Source organism: Heteronotia binoei, chromosome 21 (assembly GCF_032191835.1).
Source record: "Heteronotia binoei isolate CCM8104 ecotype False Entrance Well chromosome 21, APGP_CSIRO_Hbin_v1, whole genome shotgun sequence".
Classification (NCBI taxonomy): domain Eukaryota; kingdom Metazoa; phylum Chordata; class Lepidosauria; order Squamata; family Gekkonidae; genus Heteronotia; species Heteronotia binoei.
In genome coordinates, this window is record NC_083243.1 from 88565097 (window position 1) to 88585117 (window position 20021).

A 20021-nucleotide genomic window follows, 5' to 3' on the forward strand; every position below is an offset into this window, starting at 1 on the left:
CTCTGGTTAAGAAAAGAGGGAGAATTCATATCAAAGACCAGGGAGAGAAAGGGAGGAACACAGCCTCACTTGATCCCTTAAGCATGGTAACCAGTTATGTATGCATTAGCCTTAGGTCACATTATATGATTTTTAGTGCTTCTTTTGCTCCCAGCTTTACCCTCTAGTTCCTATCTGAGAAGCTGGCGAAGTGCTGTAAATTTTTTTCCAGGAAACAAAACTCAGTTGATCTTAGCTATCCATGAGTAACAGAAGGGCCTGTAACAAGCTAACACACTTTCATGGTTGGCCTGCAGAGGCTGAAAAGGTTGCACCAGAGCACTATGCAGTGGTTAGAATGCTGGATTCAATGCAGTGGGACCTGGGTAGAGGTGTGCATTTGGTTCGGCCGAACCGAATCAGCCGCCGAATCACCACTCAGGGGAGCTGTTTGCCTACTTTCCTGCCTTTGGTAGCCTTTTCCCACCTCTCCCATAGCCTCCCTGGGATCAGGGAGTGGGGGGAGGGGGAAGAGGAGCCCCAGCAGCCAATCCAAAGCATGCATTTGCAAAATGCATTGCAAATGCATGCTTTGCAGGGCTGTTGTGTAGCTGATGGCCCAGCCATCAGACACATTGTTGTTCTTTTGATCTTTTGCTTACTTGGGTATCCAAGTAAGCACTGTTGTCTAGCCAATCAGAGAGCAGTGCTATTTTTTGAAACTGCTCTCTGTAGGGCCAGAGAATCTTTTTAAGGAGTCTGCCTGGCTGGACTCCTCCATTGCTGCTGTGGTGGTCTGTGGTGTGTGTTTAGAGAGAGATTGTGCTGTGCTGGCTGGTCCTTGGCCTCAGCTGCTGCTGCTCTCTCAGCCTCACCAGACTTGCCTGGAGTAGAGAAGACTTCAAAGGTAAGACAGTCTTGGGGTTCTTGTTTTTATTTTAGTTGGTAAAAGGACTTTTTAAGACTCAGAGTCCCTTTACTTATCCAGATTTGGGTGGTGGTGGAGGTGGGGTACCTTATTTGGGGTTAGGGGTTTGTGCTTGGGGAGGGGGCCTGGGGTGGGGTGGGGTTTGCCAATTTGCCCATATCTTAATTTAGTGAGAGGACTTTTAAAAGTGCAGTGTCCTTTTACTTTTGCTGATTTGGGTGGCTTGGATTTCTTGGGGTTAGGGTGAAGGCTTTTTATGGGGGGAAGGGGATGCCAAAGTTCCTGTATTGTTAAAAGTTAAGTTTTTTACTGTTTTAAAAGTATTCTGTGTTTGATTTGTTGCTGCTGTGTTGTGCGGCTGTTCCTTTTCTCTTCTGGTTCTTGGGAGGGGTGTGTGCTGATTGGCCTAATTTTCATTGTTTAAAAGGCCACCTTTGTCCCCTTTTCCTGGTTCTGGTTTTGGGGGGGGGGGTGTTGTTGACTGATTTGGCCTGAGGTTTCTTATTGGTGAAAAGGCCACTTTTTTAACAGTTGAGTTGCTTGGCCTTCTGTTGTCCCTTTTCCTGGTTTATTTTTTTTGGGGGGGGGGTGGTGTTGACTGATTTAGCCTGAGCTTTCGTATTGGTGAAAAGGCCACTTTTTTAACAGTTGAGTTGCTTGGCCTTTTCTGATTATGCTGGTTTTGTTTTGGTTTTTTTAAATTACCTCTGGTTGGTGTGGGGGTTGGCGAGGGTGTGTGTGGGCTGTGTGGGCTGGGTCACTTTCATGTTTTTATAGAGTGATTTTTGGAGTCTGAGTGTGCTTTCGGTTTGGCTAGGGCCACTAAATAGGCTGCCCCACTAATAAGGGTGTTTTTAGGGATTGTGTTTTTCGAAATTTAAAAAAAATTAATCCAGTTTAGGGCTTTATCTCCTTTCAAAATTCAAGTAGGCCAGATAGGGGTGATTTTAAAAGATTTTAGGTTTCTCATAAAAGGCAGCATGACTACTAGGCCACATCAGGCTCCCTTTTAAAGAGACTAGGGTTGCAGCAGTGCATCTTGCTTTCAGCCACTGAAAGCCGGTGCATCCTTAGATTTCCATAGGGTAAACCACAGCTTCTCTCAAGTTATAGGGGACACCTGATTTCTAGTTTGCAAGGAAATCAGGTATGTCTCATGATCTAGTTAGAAGAAGTTTAACTAGGAGGATATAACAAGGATTGCCTTCATCTCAAGGTAGCCTTTTAAAAACTGTAGCCAGGTAGAGGCAGGGTCACCTAGTCTCCTAAACTTTACCAGACTACTACTACTCCAACCCAAAGAGGGACAAGTTACGGACCAAAAAAACAAACAAACAAGTTTTGGTGGGAGGGTTCTTAAAAAGAAGTCAGGGCACCTGTTGGTTCAGGGTACAGTGAAGTGAGTTAGGTTTGTAAAAAAAACCACTCTCAGTTCAGGTTCTGTGAGACTGGCCAAGGGTGACATGAGTGACAGGCAGCAGAAGAGGGGCCCTGGGGGCAAGGTCAAGGAAAAGACTAGAAGGGTGGAGGGGAGGGGGAGAACCCAGGTTTCCCCCCACCTGTGCGTGGGGCCACTCCACAGCCGCCTACCAGCACTCCGAACTCTGGCCGGAGTGTGATGAAGAAGAAGGCCCACCTTGGGCCCTTCATCGAGGCTGCTGCTGGGGCGCCCCCAGCAGAGGTGCCATTAGGTGCTGGCACTGCAGAGGGGTCTGCTGCTCAGGCAGTCTCTCCTCCAGCTGATGTCGCTCAGCCTCAGCAGCCGGAGGAGGGGCAGCAAGAGCAGCCCTCCTTGGAGATGAGCTTTGGGGACAGTTTTCTGTCCAAAACAATCACCCCAAGGAGGGTGCAGAGTGTCATGCAGGAGCTGGAGGAGAAGCTGGTTGAGGAGGACCAGCCCCCTTCTTCGGTTCCTTCGGGCACCAGCAGTCCTTCAGGGGATGGCCAGGAGGGGAAGCCGCATGGGGTGGAGGGGGAAGAGATGGAGACACACGAGGTGCCTCCATCTCCGCCCACTTCCCCCCAGCGGCCAGCCCCTCCTGCCACCCCGAGACATGATGTGTCTGCCCTGAGCACCTCAAAGGAGGTGGCTCCGGACACCCAACCTGGCAGTCAGTTTGGGCATCCATTCACCTCCGAAGTCTGGAAGCTTTTCCAACTTATGGAGGATCCACACTATGCGCAGTGCAAGCTGTGCAGGGCCCGGATCAGTCGTGGACGGGACCCTACCCACCTGACCCCGAGGGGGGATGCGGAATCACCTGCGGAAGCACCACCCAGGGGTGCTTTTTAAGGGGGAGAAGCAGGCTGGTGCTGTGGTGCCCAAGCGGCCAACACCACCCAGCCAGGAGGTCCGTCCCATCGCGACTACATCCGCTCTCCAGGAGCATTCAGTGGGAGAACAGGGACGCCAGGCATCTCTGCCTGAGATGTTTGGTAGGGTTGGCACCTCTGTGCCAAAAGGGGGAATCAGGTACGGCAGGAGGGTGATGGCCTGGAACCTTGCCAGGTCAATCGCCCATGGGCTTCCATTTTCAGTGGTCACAAATCCTGGGGTGCTAGGGTTGCTCAAGTACCTGGCACCCTGGTACAAAGTTCCTGCTAGAACCAACCCTTAGCAGGACCATTGTGCCAGCTGTTTTCAAAGTGACCAGATCTGTGGTGAAGGAGCATTTGTCCCGTGCTGCCATGGGGGACTGTTCATTTCACCTCAGATATCTGGAGATCCCAACATGCATTCAAGGGGTATTTCTCCCTGACTGCACATTGGTGGCAACCCAGAGAGCTGCAGGGTGGGGGTGGCAGTAGCGACAGGCAGGGTCAGGGCCGCCGGGCCAGCTATCGCTGGGCCTTGCTGCACGCCGAAGCAGTCGATGCGCCGCACACGGCGGACACTCTCAGAGCCATCCTCTCACGGCAGTTAGAGGGCTGGGTAGGCAGGGGCGTTGCCACGGGCTTTGTGGTGACTGATGGTGGCTCCAACATCAAGGCGGCTGTCCAGCATCAAGGCCTAAAACGCCTTCCTTGCGTGGCCCACCTTCTCCACCTCATGGTTAAGGACGCATTGGGCCAGACGAAGAACCAGGATCGTCTGTATCTAGCCGCGACCCATGAGTACCGACTTCTGCTCCAGAAATGTCGGCACATCACGGGTCACTTCTCACGCAGCAATACGGACTCGTATCGGCTGCGTGAGAAACAGACACTGACTGCGTGCCAGGGCACTGCCTGATCGGTGATGTCAGCACACGCTGGAACTCCACCTGTGCCATGCTGGAGCGCATGCTGGAGCAGAGAACAGCCCTTTGTCTCTGAGACAAGGGTCTTTCGGGATGAGAACTGTCTCACCCAATTTATTTATTTTATTTAGGATTTATATCCCGCCCTTCCCACGAAGTGGCTCAGAGGATTGGGTGGTAATTTCTCAGACTGTGGAGGTTCTTGAGCCCTTCAAGACCTACACAGAAATGCTCTCTTCTGACACGGCGAGCATCGCACTGGTCATCCCCATGGTCCAGATGGCCCGTGAGGACCTGGCCTCGTTTCTAGTGCCAGCTCAAGGCTGTGCAGAGGTTCTTCCAGTGGTGCGCGCCCTGGTTGTTAGGCTGCAGGAAGGGCTTGAGGCCTGCTTTCAGACTTTCACCCAGGATAAAGTCTACATGATGGCAACCATGTTAGACCCGCGCCTTAAGGGCACAGTCACCAAGCGGGCCAACGAGTTCGATCGCTGGCGAGAGAGCTCTCCCAGAAGGTCGAGCGTTCCAGAGTCAGGAAAGGCCCAGTGCTGGTAGTTGAGGAGGAGGGGGGTGGAAGCAGCTCATCTGTCACTTCCACTGCTGTTGTTCATCCCCAACCTCCCCAGCTAGGCAGTGTTTCCCACCAGACCCACGCCACGAAGAGTGCTGAGGTGACATTCATCGGGCAGGTCGTTGGCCCCTCTAGGAGCGGTAGGGCACCGAGAGCAAAGACAGGTGCTGCGATGGTGAGGGACTATCTTTTTGAGCCCCTCAAGCCGCAGGAAGCATCTCCTTTGAACTACTGGGTCATGAAAGAGGAGATCTGGCCAGCCCTCTCCTCCGTGGCCAAGGCGTTCCTCTCATGCCCACCGACAAGCATGCAAAGCGAGTGCGTCTTTTCGCATATGGGTGACATTGTCTGCCCACATCGCAATCACCTGCAACCCTGGACAGTTGAGCAGTTGGTCTTCCTGAAGGTCAACTTGCCTCTGTTTGGCTCCCTGAATGTAGACTTTGAGAGTGAATGAAGTGAGCACCTACTTGTGCCTGCATCCTCTCTTGGCCCGCGCTTGGAAGGTGGTTGTAAAACGCTCCGCCACTAAAAATAGACTAGAGTCCAAAGACAGCTCAAAAACTCACTCACAAATTGATTGGCAGTGCATCCCCCACCCCTCATCCCTCCCCAAACCAAAAGTGAATGCTCGTTTAAAAACTGTAAAGCGATCCAAATTTCTCCAGTCCCCCATCCACACATGCCTACTGAAAGGGCCATTGCAGCCCCCAACTGTAACCGACAGAACCCACAGGCTCAGCAAGGATAACTCAGGTTTTTTTTCAGGGGAAGGAGGAAGAAAGAGGGAGGTGGCAGTGATGATGACAGGCAGCCAGCAGCCATACCAATGCTGAGGTCCCTTTAATGGGACAGTGATGCTGGTGTGTTACAGCTGAGCTGAGAGAGAAGGAATGGTTGCCTTCCTCTCACACAATCTGAGGCCCTCCCAGTGATCTTCCTCATTTGGGGTGCAATTCTGGCTCGCCTCCTCATGGTGCACCTTGGGTAACGCAAAAGAGCCTGGACCAGCCAACCATCAATCACTCAAGGTAAATCAAAATGCTTCTTGGTTTGTGTCAGATACAGAATGATGTGGAGCTAGGTGTGGCGGTCCACCACTTCTCTTGTTTGAGAGTTGTGTTGTTTAGGGCAGGGCTGGAGAGCTGGCATCTGTAGATTGTGTGTTCTGTGGCAGAGAAGCTGGCACCTGTGTGAGAGACCCAGAGCCAGCATGTTGTGCTTGGCCAGCACTCCCCATGTTCTTTGGGGCAGGGCTGGAGAGCTGGCATCTGTAGATTGTGTGTTCTGTGGCAGGGAAGCTGGCACCTGAGTGAGAGACCCAGAGCCAGCATGCTTGTTGTGGTTGGCCAGCTCTCCCCGTGTTGTTTGGGGCAGGGCTGGAGAGCTGGCATCTGGGTTTGCTGCAGCCAGGTCTGCAGAGCAGACCTTGAGCAGATTCTGTTTTGTGTGGCGGTGATGTTGGCAACTGGGTTTATATTGGTTTCAGGCCTGCACTGCATGGTTCATAGAGTAGATAGAGGGATGTAGTGCATTTGGGTCCTATAGAGATTCTCTGGTGTGAAGTTAGGTTTGGCTTTGGGTGCCCCAGGAATTGGAATCCCTGGTTCAATTTTTTTTTGGCCTTGTGGGTTTTGTGTGGGACAGTGCCCTGAAGCTGCACAGCAGTTTGGGGGGCTCTCCTCAAAACCTCCTGCTCCCAGAGCCACTTTTCCCACAACAATTACAGTGAGGAAGTGGCTCTAATTGGTTTTTCCTCACCATTGGGAGCAGTGTTCCTTTTGGGGTGCCCACAAATGGGTGCACTCTTTTTGGGCCAGGGGGGTTTCATGCTGGGGAGTCCCCTGAAGCTGCCCTGCAGTTTTGGGGCCTCTCCCTCAACCCCCCCTCTGGCCAGAGCCACTTTCCCCACAGCAATTGTAGTGGAGGAAGTGGCTAATTGGGCTTTCCCCATCATTGTTGGCAATGGGCCTTTTGGGGAGCCCAAAGACAGGGACCCCCTGGCCCAATCTTTTTGGGACTTGGGGGTTTTGTGGGGGAGAGTCCCCTGCGGGTTCCCTGCAGTTTTTGGGGCTCTCCCTCAAACCCCCTGCCCCGCAGTAGCCTCTAATTATGCCCTATGTTGCCATTGATTTCAATGGCCCATAGGGTATAATGGTGGAATGGGGGCACCCTCTTTGGGTGCCCCTGGAATGGGATCCCCTGGCCCAATATTTTTGGGACTTGGGGGGTTTGTAGGGGAGCGTCCCCTGCAGGTTCCCTGCAAATTTTGGGGCTCTCCCTCAAACCCCCTCCCCTCCAGGCGGCTTCAAATATACCCTATTTGCCATTGATTTCAATGGCCCATATGGTTTAATGGGGCCGTATATTCAGAAATAGCTGTGCATCTACCGCATAATGCGGCTATTCCGAATACGGTATTCAGAAATATACGGGATTCCGAATTTTTTTCCCCTCGTATACTTCCGAATCTGTGTAATTCCAAGTTTTTGGGGTTTTTTGCACATCCCTAGACCTGGGCTCAAGTCCCCACTCGCCATGATACTCAATGGGGCGACTTGGCTTGGTCATTTTCTCTCAGCTTAACCTGCTTCACAAGGTTGTTGTGAATTTGAAATGGAGGAAAGGATGCTATACGCCAGGGGTATCAATCATGCGGCCCAAGGGCCAAATGAGGCCCCCAGAGGGCTCCTGTCAGGCCCGCAAGCAAGTCACTGTTGTCTTCTTCCTTCTCCCTCTCTTGCTTCCTTCTGCATTACAACCTGCTTTGCCAGACTTGCTCAATCACACAGGAACAACAGAGCAGAGCTCCTCCCTTGGGGAGGAAGTGGGGGAAGGAGAGTTAGCTTTGCCAGGCTCTCTCAATTGCACAGCAGAGCTACTGAAACAAACCTGTCTTCCTTCTGTTGGCTGAGACTCAACAAGCCAATGAGGTGGATTAGGCTGAGTGTATGTGTTTGTCTGTGTCCTTTATAAAGTATATATCTCTGCTACCTGGCATTACATTTTATGACACACATAGCCCAGCCTGACAAGGTCACATTTATGTTAGATTCATCGCTCATAACAAATAAGTTTAACACCCCTGCATGCGCCATTCTGACCTCCTTAAAAGAAGGGTAAGATAAAAATGTATAACTAAAAAATCCAGGCAGTCTAGACAAGCCCTGCATAAAGTATTGTTAACTACACACCCCTCATAATTTGGTTAGATTTGGGACCTTCATCCGCAATACATCAGCTTGATGCATAAATTATTTTTGTGCATACATCATCTTGAAAGAGGCAATTAGTATCATAACACAATGGCAAACCATTCCTAAAATGAGGACAGTGACACTTCCCTTACCTCACAACAGGGGATGGCAGCTTACATTCATTACTGTCTGAAAAACTAATATACTATGCAGTGCATTATGTGCATATTATAGCAGTCTGCAGGCCACTCAAGCTAACAAATTGAGTTGCAAGCGTTTGTCAGGAATATTAAAACTCTTCAGGGAACAATAGATATTGATTAACTGTAGCTCTTAAATGAACCATACATGACCTCTGAACACTTCCCATGGAAACATCAATGAACAGAGCAGCTCCTTCACCAGACAAGTTCTTCTGGGCAAAGAGGAATACTGCACACATATGAGTTTACCTTATGGACTGGGTAGGGTCTGTTCTAGACAACTTTTGCTCAATAGGGATCTGCTCCCACTTAAAGTGAAGGCTCCAGTCAAATCCTAAAATACAGAATAGGGTAAAACAGAGAAACATGTTTGCAGATTCTCATATGCTCTGTAAAAAATCTGTGATTTAAAACTCAGCAACACATGCTCCCTCTCTCCATCTAAGGGATGTCAAAAACACCCCTCAAGTTATACAGATATGAGTAGCATTACCATGCATAGCTTACCATTACATGGTGGCAATTCTGCTTTCACACATATCATTTGAGAGCAGCAAAAGATTTCTATGTAACAGCAACATACACACATGCAGCTTGGCTTCAAGGTATCTCTATAGAAACTGTTCCTCAGTAATATTTGTCTGTGCTCAGTTACATTCCAGATCTTCCAATGTGTGTTCCCAGAGTGAAATGCAATAATTAGTGCTTCAGCCCTCCACTCTGCCTGTCCTATGCCTCATTGGCTGCCAAAGTTATGAGACGTTAATCAGCACTCTCAGTGGGATGACATGTATTTCCAGGAACAAAGTCTCTCTGTTTGCTGTAATTGCCTTTTCCCCATGCGCACCATATAAAATGCTGCCTGATTTACAATATTTGCAAACTGGGTAGATCCTGTGGGATAAAGGTGGATGCAAGAGGGATCTACAGGACTGAAAGGGGGGGGGGGGGGGACATTGAAACTTGTACTTGCACTTTGGAAGATACAGTAATAAAGATTAGAAAAGGGCTCTAAAGATTCAAAAAGGGTGGTTTCCACAAGGGGACAGGTTTGTACAGTTTCCCCATTGCCACTACAGTTGCCAATATAATGCAGCAGCCATAGGGCTTCCACATGGCAGATTTCTTTGCCCCATTCCCCAGCAGTGGCCACCCTCTTGCATGTGGGCAGTTGGGGGCTCTTTCAGTCATTTTGAATCAGCAACTGAATATTGATGTACCAGCATTATAACAATCTCTGAATTCTCATATTTAATTCTTTAAAGAAGGAAGTCTCTAGTCCAGGGGTGTCAAACATGTGGCCCGGGGGCCGAATCAGGCCCCTGGAGGGCTCCTATCAGATCCCCGAGCAACTGGCTGTCCTCTGCTTCCTTCTCCCTTCCTTTTGCTCCCTTCTGCATCACAGCTTGCTTTGCCAGACTTGCTCAATTGCACAAGAGCTACAGAGCAAGACCTCTATTTTTTCCATTGGCTGAGGCTCCTCCCTTGGGGAGGAAGGAGGGGAGGCAAAGCTTGCTTTGCCAGGCTCTCTCAATCACACAGCAGAGCTACTGAGCCAAGACTCTCTTCCTTCTATTGGCTGAAGTTCCTCCCCCTCCTGGTCCCCTGGGGAAGGAAGGTTTCTTTGCCTAGAGCTTCATTTGCCCAGGTCCCTGGATCCCATGGAAGAAATACAAAGAAAGCACCCTTAAGACCAAATGCTAATGTTTTAAGCATGTTTTATTTTAAGGATTTTTTTTATAAAAAAACCTTTAATTGTGTTTGTCTGTGTCCTTTATAAAGTTCATCTCTCTGCTACCTAATCTTAAATAGGCACACACACAGCTCGGCCCAACGTGACCTGGCCCAACAAGGTCTCATTTATGTCAGATCCATCCCTCATATCTCCACAATGCAAGTAGCTAGAGATTTGCTTTCTAAAAATGAGAACTGGAAATTCAGAGAACCTGATACCCTGATTTTTTTGTAATGTTGTATTGTTCCAACAATATAACATTGCAGGTTTTCTAAACAGCAGGGAAGTCTCTAATAGTAGGGGGCGTAAATGGAGGCAGCAGAAGGAGATAGGAAAGTTCTGTTCATTCAGTTGAATTCTAGTCATGTTATTTTGGATCCAATCCTAATTTTTCAGTGCTCCCTTTCCGAAAGAGAAACTTTTAACCTGCCCATTTAAAAAGAAAAATGGAAAGGTCTTATATTATTTAAGTGGATAAGTTGCCAGTTCCATGTGGTCATATTGCACAGCAATCTGGTAATGACTAAAAATTAAGAGACTATTCGAAAGGGGTTTATTAGACACAACTGTACCTTTCACAAGAAGCCAATGATTCTGGCATGAAAACTGACCACATCATAAGACTTTCTCATCTGGCCTCCACATTTTTAGCATTAAAGGAGCTTTATGAGTACAATTATACGGAACTGGAATTCACATCGCTTAGGTAACATATGACTATGCAGTCATGGCTCAGTGGTACAGCTTTGACTTTGCATGCAGAACAGAAGGTCCCAAATTTAATCCCTGGCATCTCCAGCTGATAGCTGATACCCTGGAGAGCCACTGCCAGACAGTATTGACCTTGATAGAGCAAGGGACCACTTCAGTATAAGGCATCTTCATATATTCATGTGACCTGGCCTGACAAACCTTTGGCAAAAATCTAATACATGCAGTAGACAGCAAAGATGCCAAGCATACATTTATAAGCACAGAAAAAGTGGAGGAAGTTAGCTGAATGTGTTAAAACAAAAGGATGTATCCTGACAGCAAACTAACTCAACTGACATCAAGAACACAGTGGAAAGCAAAAACCTAACAGTAATACCCTGCTGAATGCCACTACGTGGGGAGTCTAAAAATCCACAATTTCTGACCGGCATAGATAGTGTAAATTTAGTAAAACTGTATCAACTTCATTTGTTTTTCATAATTCACAAGTTGCTTTTAATGCTTTGAGATCCTTTTGCAGAATTTGGATCATTGTGTAATTTAGCAAGAACTAGGAGGCAAATATACATAAAATTATAGAAAACTTTATAAGAAATATTAGAGGTATTATTTTGTAAGGTTAGAATCACAAGGAGAGGAATTGGTAAGTGAAGGTTTCCCAAGTCCTGCCAATGAATTTCTGTATTTCCTCCAAATCAATGAACTCATATACACTACATGTAGGTGACATCATAGGTTTTCAGGCATGTCTCACAACAAGGATCAAAAGGAACCGTTTATGTTGTAGTTATCCTAAAAGAAACAGCTCTTCTTTAGAATTTATCTATTGGTTGTACATACCTCCCCTTAAATCTGCTGATGCTGCTAAGTAGGCAAAATTGTCCAAGCTTATCACATCAATGATAGGACTCACCACCCGCGTATAATCCTTAAAGAATGGAAAAGAAAGAGAAAAAAATTAGAATTCAGAAGGAAGGTGAAGAGATTAAGCTTCAGGAAATCAGAGACCATGAGATTTATACACATGGCGGAATGAGAAAAACATCTGCATACCGCATTGCATCCCATTGTTACCTCCAAGTTTCTTTCTGCTAAGAAATAATCTATAAACAAAAATACAAAACTGTGTGGCACAAAAATCGTTTATATCACAATAAATAGTATTCAAACATATCTCACAAAACATAATCAAAATGTGAGATTGTTTGAATACAATTTTGTGAGATATGTTTGAATACAATTCATTGTGATATAAGCGATTTTTGTGCCACACAGTTTTGTATTTTTGTTTATTACTTATTACTGTGTTTTGCTTTGGCATGCTCTTTGTGTATATAAGAAATAATCTATGGCTTTTGCATATAAGATTGGAACCAGTTGTTGTTTTGCAGAAGTGATACAAAGAATGAGAGTAATTCAATTTTTAGAAGACGAGAGAAAGTCATAATACAATGCCTATTGCAACATGCCTGCTCTCTGTTTTCTAGCCACATGATTTCAAGGGGTTATACAGTGACTATCAGATGGTGTTCTGCTTTGATTTCCTTTGGTCATCCTAAGAAAGCCACAGATGGACTACAATAATGCGGGCGGAAATTGCTTCTTCCGAAGAAAGCTATTTCCCTTTCCTTTTCCTCTGGAGAACTTAAAAAAAGAAAAAAAAGCAGCTCCCACTTTGGTACTTCAATGGTTTGTCTGTTTTAAAATCATTTCATTGGCACCATTTCCTGACTTCTCACACTGTTCAGTGAAATCTGCCTGCTCAAGCAATCTGCAGTAATTGTTCCAGTTAATCATCTTCTAGGAAAATCTCTCTCTCCAACTGCGCTAACTGCTTCAAAAGGTGTGTCCACACCAGATGTTTTCCCAGGGATATGTCCTGGGAACAGCTGGTGAAGTTTACATCACATCCCATGTGGGGTCTCTAATTAGAACTTTAATTCTGAGTTTTGTCACTGCAAAGTCAACATTAAAGAAGTACTAACTTCCTGAAAAATAGTTCTGGTGATAAAACCAATATTCCAACAGGAAGACTGCTTTCACTGCTAATGCTGCTACTTCAAACAACCAGCTAGGGCATTAATTTACAAGTAGATCCATCCATAGCTAGGCAGTCCAGCAGGACACTCCAAGTGATAGCCAATTCTAGTCAGGTCAGTTTCACTTGTATGGTGGGGAGGAAGCAGTCATCACCCTTAAGATCACAGTCATTTTGCTGTTTGCAAGGGCAGCTTCCAGCCTACCACATTGTGATAGGTTGTAGTTTCTTCTGGCAGCAGATCTACTCATAAGTAATTATTTACTGCCTTTCCTGGCTGGCTGGGAACTGGCTTACAAGAAATCAATGGGCTGCTCTTTACATGTTCAGATTTCAAAATGCAACAAGCAAACACATAAATACATTTTGGAAGAGAAGAAGAGGGGAGATTACTTCTTGTCCCAGAAAAAATCTTGGAAGAGTAAGCTAATTGGGACACAAACCACAGAGGAAGTGATTAACAGTCTGGAGGCTTGTTTATCTTGGTAAATGCTTGGTAGGATTAAAAAAGACAAAAGGGTGAGTAAAACTGGCTTCCAGGCCTCAGATTCAGTGGGAGCTCACAGGAGCGCAGCTCCTGAATCTTTCTGAGAGTCCCTCCTCCTCCTTCTGAGAGTTCCACCTCCTTGTCCATTGACTAGTATGTGCAGCTGCATAACAATCCCTGGACGAGCTCCACCACCTATTTTTCTACAAAATGACCCCTGCCCAAGCATCTAAGTCACTAGGTTACCAACAAATGTGTCACATTCCATGTTTAGGCAATACGTTTCTATGGGCAGAGACAATAGTCAGAGCTAGCATCATCAACCTCCAGATCTAAATGTCAACTGGTATAATATGTGAAACACAAAAACTTTGGAAAGTTCACTTCTGAAAATGGTGTGTGAGAAAGCTTTCCAAGCAAGGGAAGCTGTCACACTTCCCCACCACAATTCTTTAGCAGTGGGATTGTTTCTTAACTCTGAACACTGATATCTTGACACAAGGATGAAGAGATCATCAGAGATTACTAAGGCTATTACTAGACTGTAAGCTTGCATCACATTAACTGTCACAGGTTATGGCTTTGCCAAAGAATCCTTGAGATTACAGTCTTTGGAAACATTATGAGAATAGTTTCTTCCATAATATTACTCCAGTATCCTTGCTCCTTCTCACCTGTGAAATCTGGCCAATGCCAAATCATTTCCAGACAGCTAAAGGTAGAACTGAAGAACAAAAATGGGGGAGTATCTGATTATTGTTTAGGTCTCTTCAAACATCACAGAATACACAGATTGAGCCCAGGGTTCCCATCCTTTGTCTTATGTCATGTGTGACTGGTGGTTCTTCTCAATTCCCATGTTCTTAGTGCCTGATTCAGATCACAGCCATGGTGTACCCGGAGAAGGGGTTCAGCCCCCACAAACCCCCAGGTGCTGCAGCAGTCCTGGGGATGTACTATCTTATCCATTGGGGAAACTCACATGTACATTTGTGAGTTTCCTCAACAGGTCAAAGAGTGCCCCCCCCCCACTCAAGATTGTTTCAGGAAAGGAAATGGGGAGAATGGCAGAAGCCCCTTTTTCATCCACACTGCAGTTGTGATCTGAATCAGGCCTCATGCAAACAGGAATTTGGGGGAATTTGCAAGTCTGGTGCCTGCTACACAGGAACCCAGCCAGTGTACTCTGTAATGTGTGAAGAGACCTGCCCATCCCAACCTTTTATTAACAACAGATTCCTGGGAAAAGTTGGATCCAGTTTCAAACAGTAGGGCTCAGCTTCACCTCTGCTGCTGAGCCACTCAGGCACATCTCTTGTGTCAGCAGCAAGATTTTATGAGCAAATACAAAGGAAAGGTTTGTGGCCTACTGAGGAGGATTTATTGAGCAGAGGCTTTAGTCTCCAGTTCCAAGGTTTCACTTTCTTCTTCCTCTTGGCACTCAGCTGAACATATATGTAAATTTGCATTCTTCCACCTGTCTCCAGGGCCTAGTTAACTACCCAGAATCTTTCTTTGAGAAGGAGAAACCAGGCTTTGAAGACTGCAGGAGAATCCTCCCTCCCTATTCAGCTCTGTCACTGCAGATTTTTCAGCTGTGTTGTCACATCTCCTCTCTGACCCTCTTGGCACATGCAAGATGAGAGTTGCTAACTCAGCTGTATGCTTTTTTCCCCTACACCCCAGGGCTCATGCCCTTATCCAAACTAACTCCACACAGTGCAGGATTCCAGAACTCAAACAAGAGATTCTCTTCTTCAGATATATTTTGGAGGACATGAGGGGACTAACATCAACAGTTGTGAGTGGAAATTCAGCAAAAAGAAAAGGGGGATTGCAAAACCTTGCTTCTATTTGCAGTGGTGTATCTCAAGACCAGGGGTGCTATGCACAGTGTTCAAAGCAACGTTTGCCAGCCAGGGGAAGGAGGGAGAGGACACCTGCTCACCTCTTTCACCCTTTGAAGCATAGGCTGCAGCCATTCACTGTTCACCTCACAGTGACTGTCCAAGAAGGTCAGAATTTCAGCTGTCGCTGTATCAGCCCCTCGCACTCGAGAGCGGATAAGCCCTGAAAGGGGGGGAGGAGACAAACAGAGACAAAAGGATAGCAGAAAAGGACAGGATGCAATTATTTAGCAGAAGACTTGCCACAGCACAGCCCTCTCTGTGGTGAAAGAGAGAGCATCAGGGAACAAGGATGATTTGAGAAAGGGCAGAAGGAAATTCAGGCCAAATTCAAATGAACATGGTGTAGAGTCCACCAGAAGGCCTACTTCTTGGCAGCAATGACAAGGAAATTTCATTCTTCTTTATCCCAGCTGAGAGCTTTTTTCAAGTGGTAAAAGCACTTTAATACCCTGGCTCTTCTTTACCAAAAGAAGTAGATTATTTGCTGCCTCACTATGATGGTTTTGCAGAATTCTTTGTAAATATAATTGCTTATATCTGTTTTGACTTTGACTCTACCATTAGCTCAGAATCATCTAGGTCTTCTCCTGGTCAACTCATATTGCATGAGTTCTAGGTAACACCTGAGAATGTGGATGGGATACTTCAATCTGTACATGTCTCAGTTTTTCTGACTTTCCCTTGTCCATGGTGCTTAGTATTAAAAAGCTGAGAGAAGTCGATAGTTTTCTTCCTGGGTCCAGAGGGTGTCATCCACTGGAAGCATATTAGACCAATTTTGCAATAGCTCCCTGTTTACCAATCTGCTTTGAGATCAAATTCAAGGTGCCAAATTTCAGATCTTCGTATTTGCTCAGAAACCCTGTATGACCTAAGATATCTGATGGAGCACTGGCTCCCATATCAACTTCCCTGCTTGCTGAGATTCAGAAATAAAATGCTGTAAAAACCATCAGAGCCAAGACTGACTTTAACAGTCAAGAGGACTTTTTTCATACTAGCTCCACATTCTCTGTAATTTATGATTTGCCAAATATTCAGTTCATCCTCAGTAATCATCATGCTGTTTGGGTTCCTCCCCCCCCCTTTTTTTGGTTAACTTAATTTTTTTGTTATTTCTAAGATGTTCCCAAATCATAAGTTTATCTATGGATGACCTAGCTTCGTTTTGCAACTTTCACAAGCCCGTAATTTCACTATTAGATATAATTATAATCATATAATTACTACAGTCTTATTTTTAAAACATATTTTATGACTAATTTCATGCATTGTTGCTTTTTGTTTTCAAATTTTTAAAGGTGCGTGAAAGACAATGATTATAGGCAAGAGTGCTAAGAATGTAGAATGTAATAAAATGTGGGGACTTAACATAAGAACATAAGAGAAGCCATGTTGGATCAGGCCAATGGCCCATCCAATCCAACACTCCTTGTCACACAGTGGTCAAAAAATTTATACACATTTATTTATATATACACACTGTGGCTAATAGCCACTGATGGACCTCTGCTCCATATTTTTATCTAACCACTTCTTGAAGCTGGCTATGCTTGTAGCCGCCGCCACCTCCTGTGGCAGTGAATTCCACATGTTAATCATCCTTTGGGTGAAGAAGTACCTCCTTTTATCCGTTCTAATCCAACTGCTCAGCAATTTCATTGAATGCCCACGAGTTCTTGTATTGTGAGAAAGGGAGAAAAGTACTTCTTTCTCTACCTTCTCCATCCCATGCATAATGTTGTAAACCTCTATCATGTCACCCAGCAGTCGACGTTTCTCCATGATAAAGAGTCCTATGTAAAGTGAATAATAAGATCTCAACCCTTAGGAAGTTCCTGCTTCGGCAGGACGTGGACCTGGCTTGCATGACCGAGACCTGGGTGCGAGATGGGGAGACAGTGGCTCTTTCCCAGATGACCGCCCCCCCAGGTTACTCGGTCTTTCATTAATCACGGACTAGCGGGCAGGGGGGAGGGGTGGTGTTATTCATACGGGAGGGTTACTCCTTCCGGGCTCTCCCAGCCCCAATGATCGAGGTTATTGAATGTGCTGGTCTAGCGTGGGATGTTGGAGAGGGATTGGCGATCTGGCTGGTGTACCGTCTGCCTAACGCACCAGCCAGCACCTTACCATCCCTGATGGAGGCGGTGGCAGGCTGGGCGTTGGAGTACTCAGGGCTTATGGTCCTGGGTGATTTCAACGTCCACGCTGATGACGCGGCCTCCAATCAGGCAATGGATCTGGGGTCGTCCATGGCGACTCTGGGACTCTCTCAATTTGTCACGACGCCCACGCATCAGGCTGGACACACGTTAAACCTGATCTTTGCATCCGGGATTTTGGTGAACGATATCGCGGTAGAAGCGGTACCATGGTCGGATCACCTAGCCCTCAAGGCTCGTATGGAGACACCACCTCAACCCTGTATGGGCGGAAAACCTATTTTGGCTCGCCCGCGAAGCCTAATGGACCCGGAACGGTTCCAAATGGTCCTGCGGGATCCCTGGCCCCCTGGTGATTCCCTTGATGACCTGGTGGAGGCCTGGCAAAACCGGCTATCCAGGGCAATCAACGAGATCGCATCTCGACGTCCTCTACACCCTCGTGTGAGGCTGGCGCCATGGTACACCTTGGAGTTATGCCAGCTGAAACAAGGGCTTAGACAACTAGAGAGACAGTGGCAGCATACTCGTGACGAAGCAACGAGAACATCCTATAGATCATTTATGAGGTCATATGAGATGGCAGTCAAGGCCGCGAAGAAAGCTTACTTTGCGGCCAGGATTGCGTCTGCAAATTCGCACCCAGCTCAATTGTTAAGAATAATTGGAAGTCTTACTACACTGCCTCAAGGCAGACCAAATGTGAGGGAATTAGAGATAGGCTGTGAGGCTTTCGCGAAATATTTTGCAGATAAAATCACGTCGCTCCGCCAGGACCTATCTATCACTTTGCATACAGTACAGGAACTTGAGGCTCCATGCCTGTCTTCCGATTTCATTCTGGATTGCTTCGACCCACTCAGCCTGGAGGAAGTCGACGGAATTCTCTCTTCTGCACGCCCAACAACTTGTGATTTGGACCCTTGCCCCTCTTGGCTGATTAAATCCTGCCAAAGGAGCTTAGATGTCCTTTACGGGACATCATAAATAGATCCCTTTCTGAGGGGCGCTTTCCAACACCCTTGAAAGAGGCTATGGTCTGCCCCCTCTTGAAAAAAAGTACAGCAGACCTGGCCGAATTGGCAAATTACCGACGGGTCTCTAATTTACCGTTTCTTGGTAAAATTATTGAGAGGGCAGTAGCGTCGCGGTTGCAGGGTTTTCTGGATGATGCTTCCATCCTAGACCCTTGCCAGTCCGGCTTTCGCCCAGGTCATAGGACGGAGACAGTGCTGGTCGCCTTGGTAGATGACCTCCAGCGGCATCTGGACCAAGGCGGCATGGCGATGCTGATGTTATTAGATCTGTCGGCCGCATTGGATACGGTCAACCATCGGCTACTGACCCGCCGCCTCGCCGACATAGGGGTTGGGTGGCTAGCCCTACAATGACTTTCCTCCTTCCTCAAGGGTCGGGGACAAAGGGTGGCAATCGGGGGTGAGCTGTCCCAGAGGCACACACTAGATTGTGGGGTGCCGCAGGGAGCAGTTCTCTCCCCGATGCTATTTAACATCTATATGCGCCCCCTTGCCCAGATTGCCCGGAGGTATGGGCTTGGGTGTCACCAATATGCAGATGACACCCAGCTCTATTTGCTAATGGATGGCCGGCCTGACTGCGTTCCAGGGAATTTGGACCTGGCATTGCAGGCCGTGGCAACTTGGCTTAGGCTGAGTGGGCTGAAACTGAACCTGACGAAGACAAAGGTCCTTTGTGTGGGTCGCGCCGCCCTAGGGAGGGAAATACCTCTCTTGGTTTTTGACGGTGTGCCTCTGAAAGCGGTGCACCGGGTCAAGAGCTTGGGAGTCCTACTGGAGCCTTCATTATCAATGGAGGCCCAGATAGCAGCCACTGCCAAGTCGGCGTTTTTCCATCTGAAGCGGGGAAGGCAGTTGGCTCCCTTCCTGGAGTGCTGAGACCTAGCAACAGTGATCCATGCAACGGTCACCTCAAGATTGGATTACTGTAATGCTCTCTACATGGGGCTGCCTCTGTGCCAAACCCGGAGGTTGCAGCTGGTGCAGAACGCAGTGGCTAGGCTGATATTGGTGCTCCCGAAATGGGAGCACATACAGCCGGGGCTACGCGAACTGCACTGGTTGCCAGTTACTTACCGGGTTCATTACAAAGTGCTGGTTATTACCTTTAAAGCCCTATATGGCCGAGGACCTGCCTACCTGAGGGACCGTCTCTCCCCATATGAACCCCAGAGAGCACTGAGGTCAGCAGGGAAGAACCAGCTGACTATCCCTGGACCAAAGGAGGCCAAACTTCAAAATACCCGTACACGGGCCTTCTCCATCGCAGCTCCACACCTATGGAACCAGCTCCCGGAAGAAGTACGAGCCCTGCGGTGCCTTGACCAGTTCCACAGGGCCTGCAAGACCACCCTTTTCAGGATGGCCTTTGCTGGCTGAGAGATTATTGTTGGGCGACTTTTGCTACTATCATTTTATAAATGGAATTAGCTCCTGGAAATCTGTATTGTATTTGGTTAATTGGAATGTTTCAAAGCTAATGTGATTTTAAACTTTGTATAACTATATGAAAATGTTGTTAGCTGCCTTAAGCCCGCTTCGGCAGGGAGGGTGGGATATAAATAAAATTTTTATTATTATTATTATTATTATTAAGTAGTTACACTTGCCCTGCATCAAACCATAGGTCACTCCCATCCCCACTCTTTACATGCAATCCCATCCATTAAAATTTATTGTGAAAGCCTGGCATCTAGATTGAGATAAAATTTTGCTGCTCAATTAAATGATGGCTTGTATACCAAGGCTGAACTGGGAAGAGGAGATACCATCTGATTTTTTAACTGAATCTAGGCAAGAGATGCAATGCACACAGAGGCT

At 47.0% G+C, this 20021-nt stretch overlaps 1 protein-coding gene across 1 annotated transcript in view; it reads right to left on the reverse strand.

Moving 5' to 3' along the window:
• Nucleotides 1-20021, reverse strand: part of GALNT16 (polypeptide N-acetylgalactosaminyltransferase 16) — a 357202-nt gene that overhangs the window by 67845 nt on the left and 269336 nt on the right. Inside the window, exons 6-8 of the mRNA XM_060262949.1 lie at nucleotides 15037-15158; nucleotides 11404-11491; nucleotides 8364-8448 (exon numbers count right to left, since the gene is read on the reverse strand). Of these exons, the coding sequence (XP_060118932.1) occupies nucleotides 8364-8448; nucleotides 11404-11491; nucleotides 15037-15158 (295 nt within the window). The remainder of the gene's footprint in view (nucleotides 1-8363; nucleotides 8449-11403; nucleotides 11492-15036; nucleotides 15159-20021) is intronic.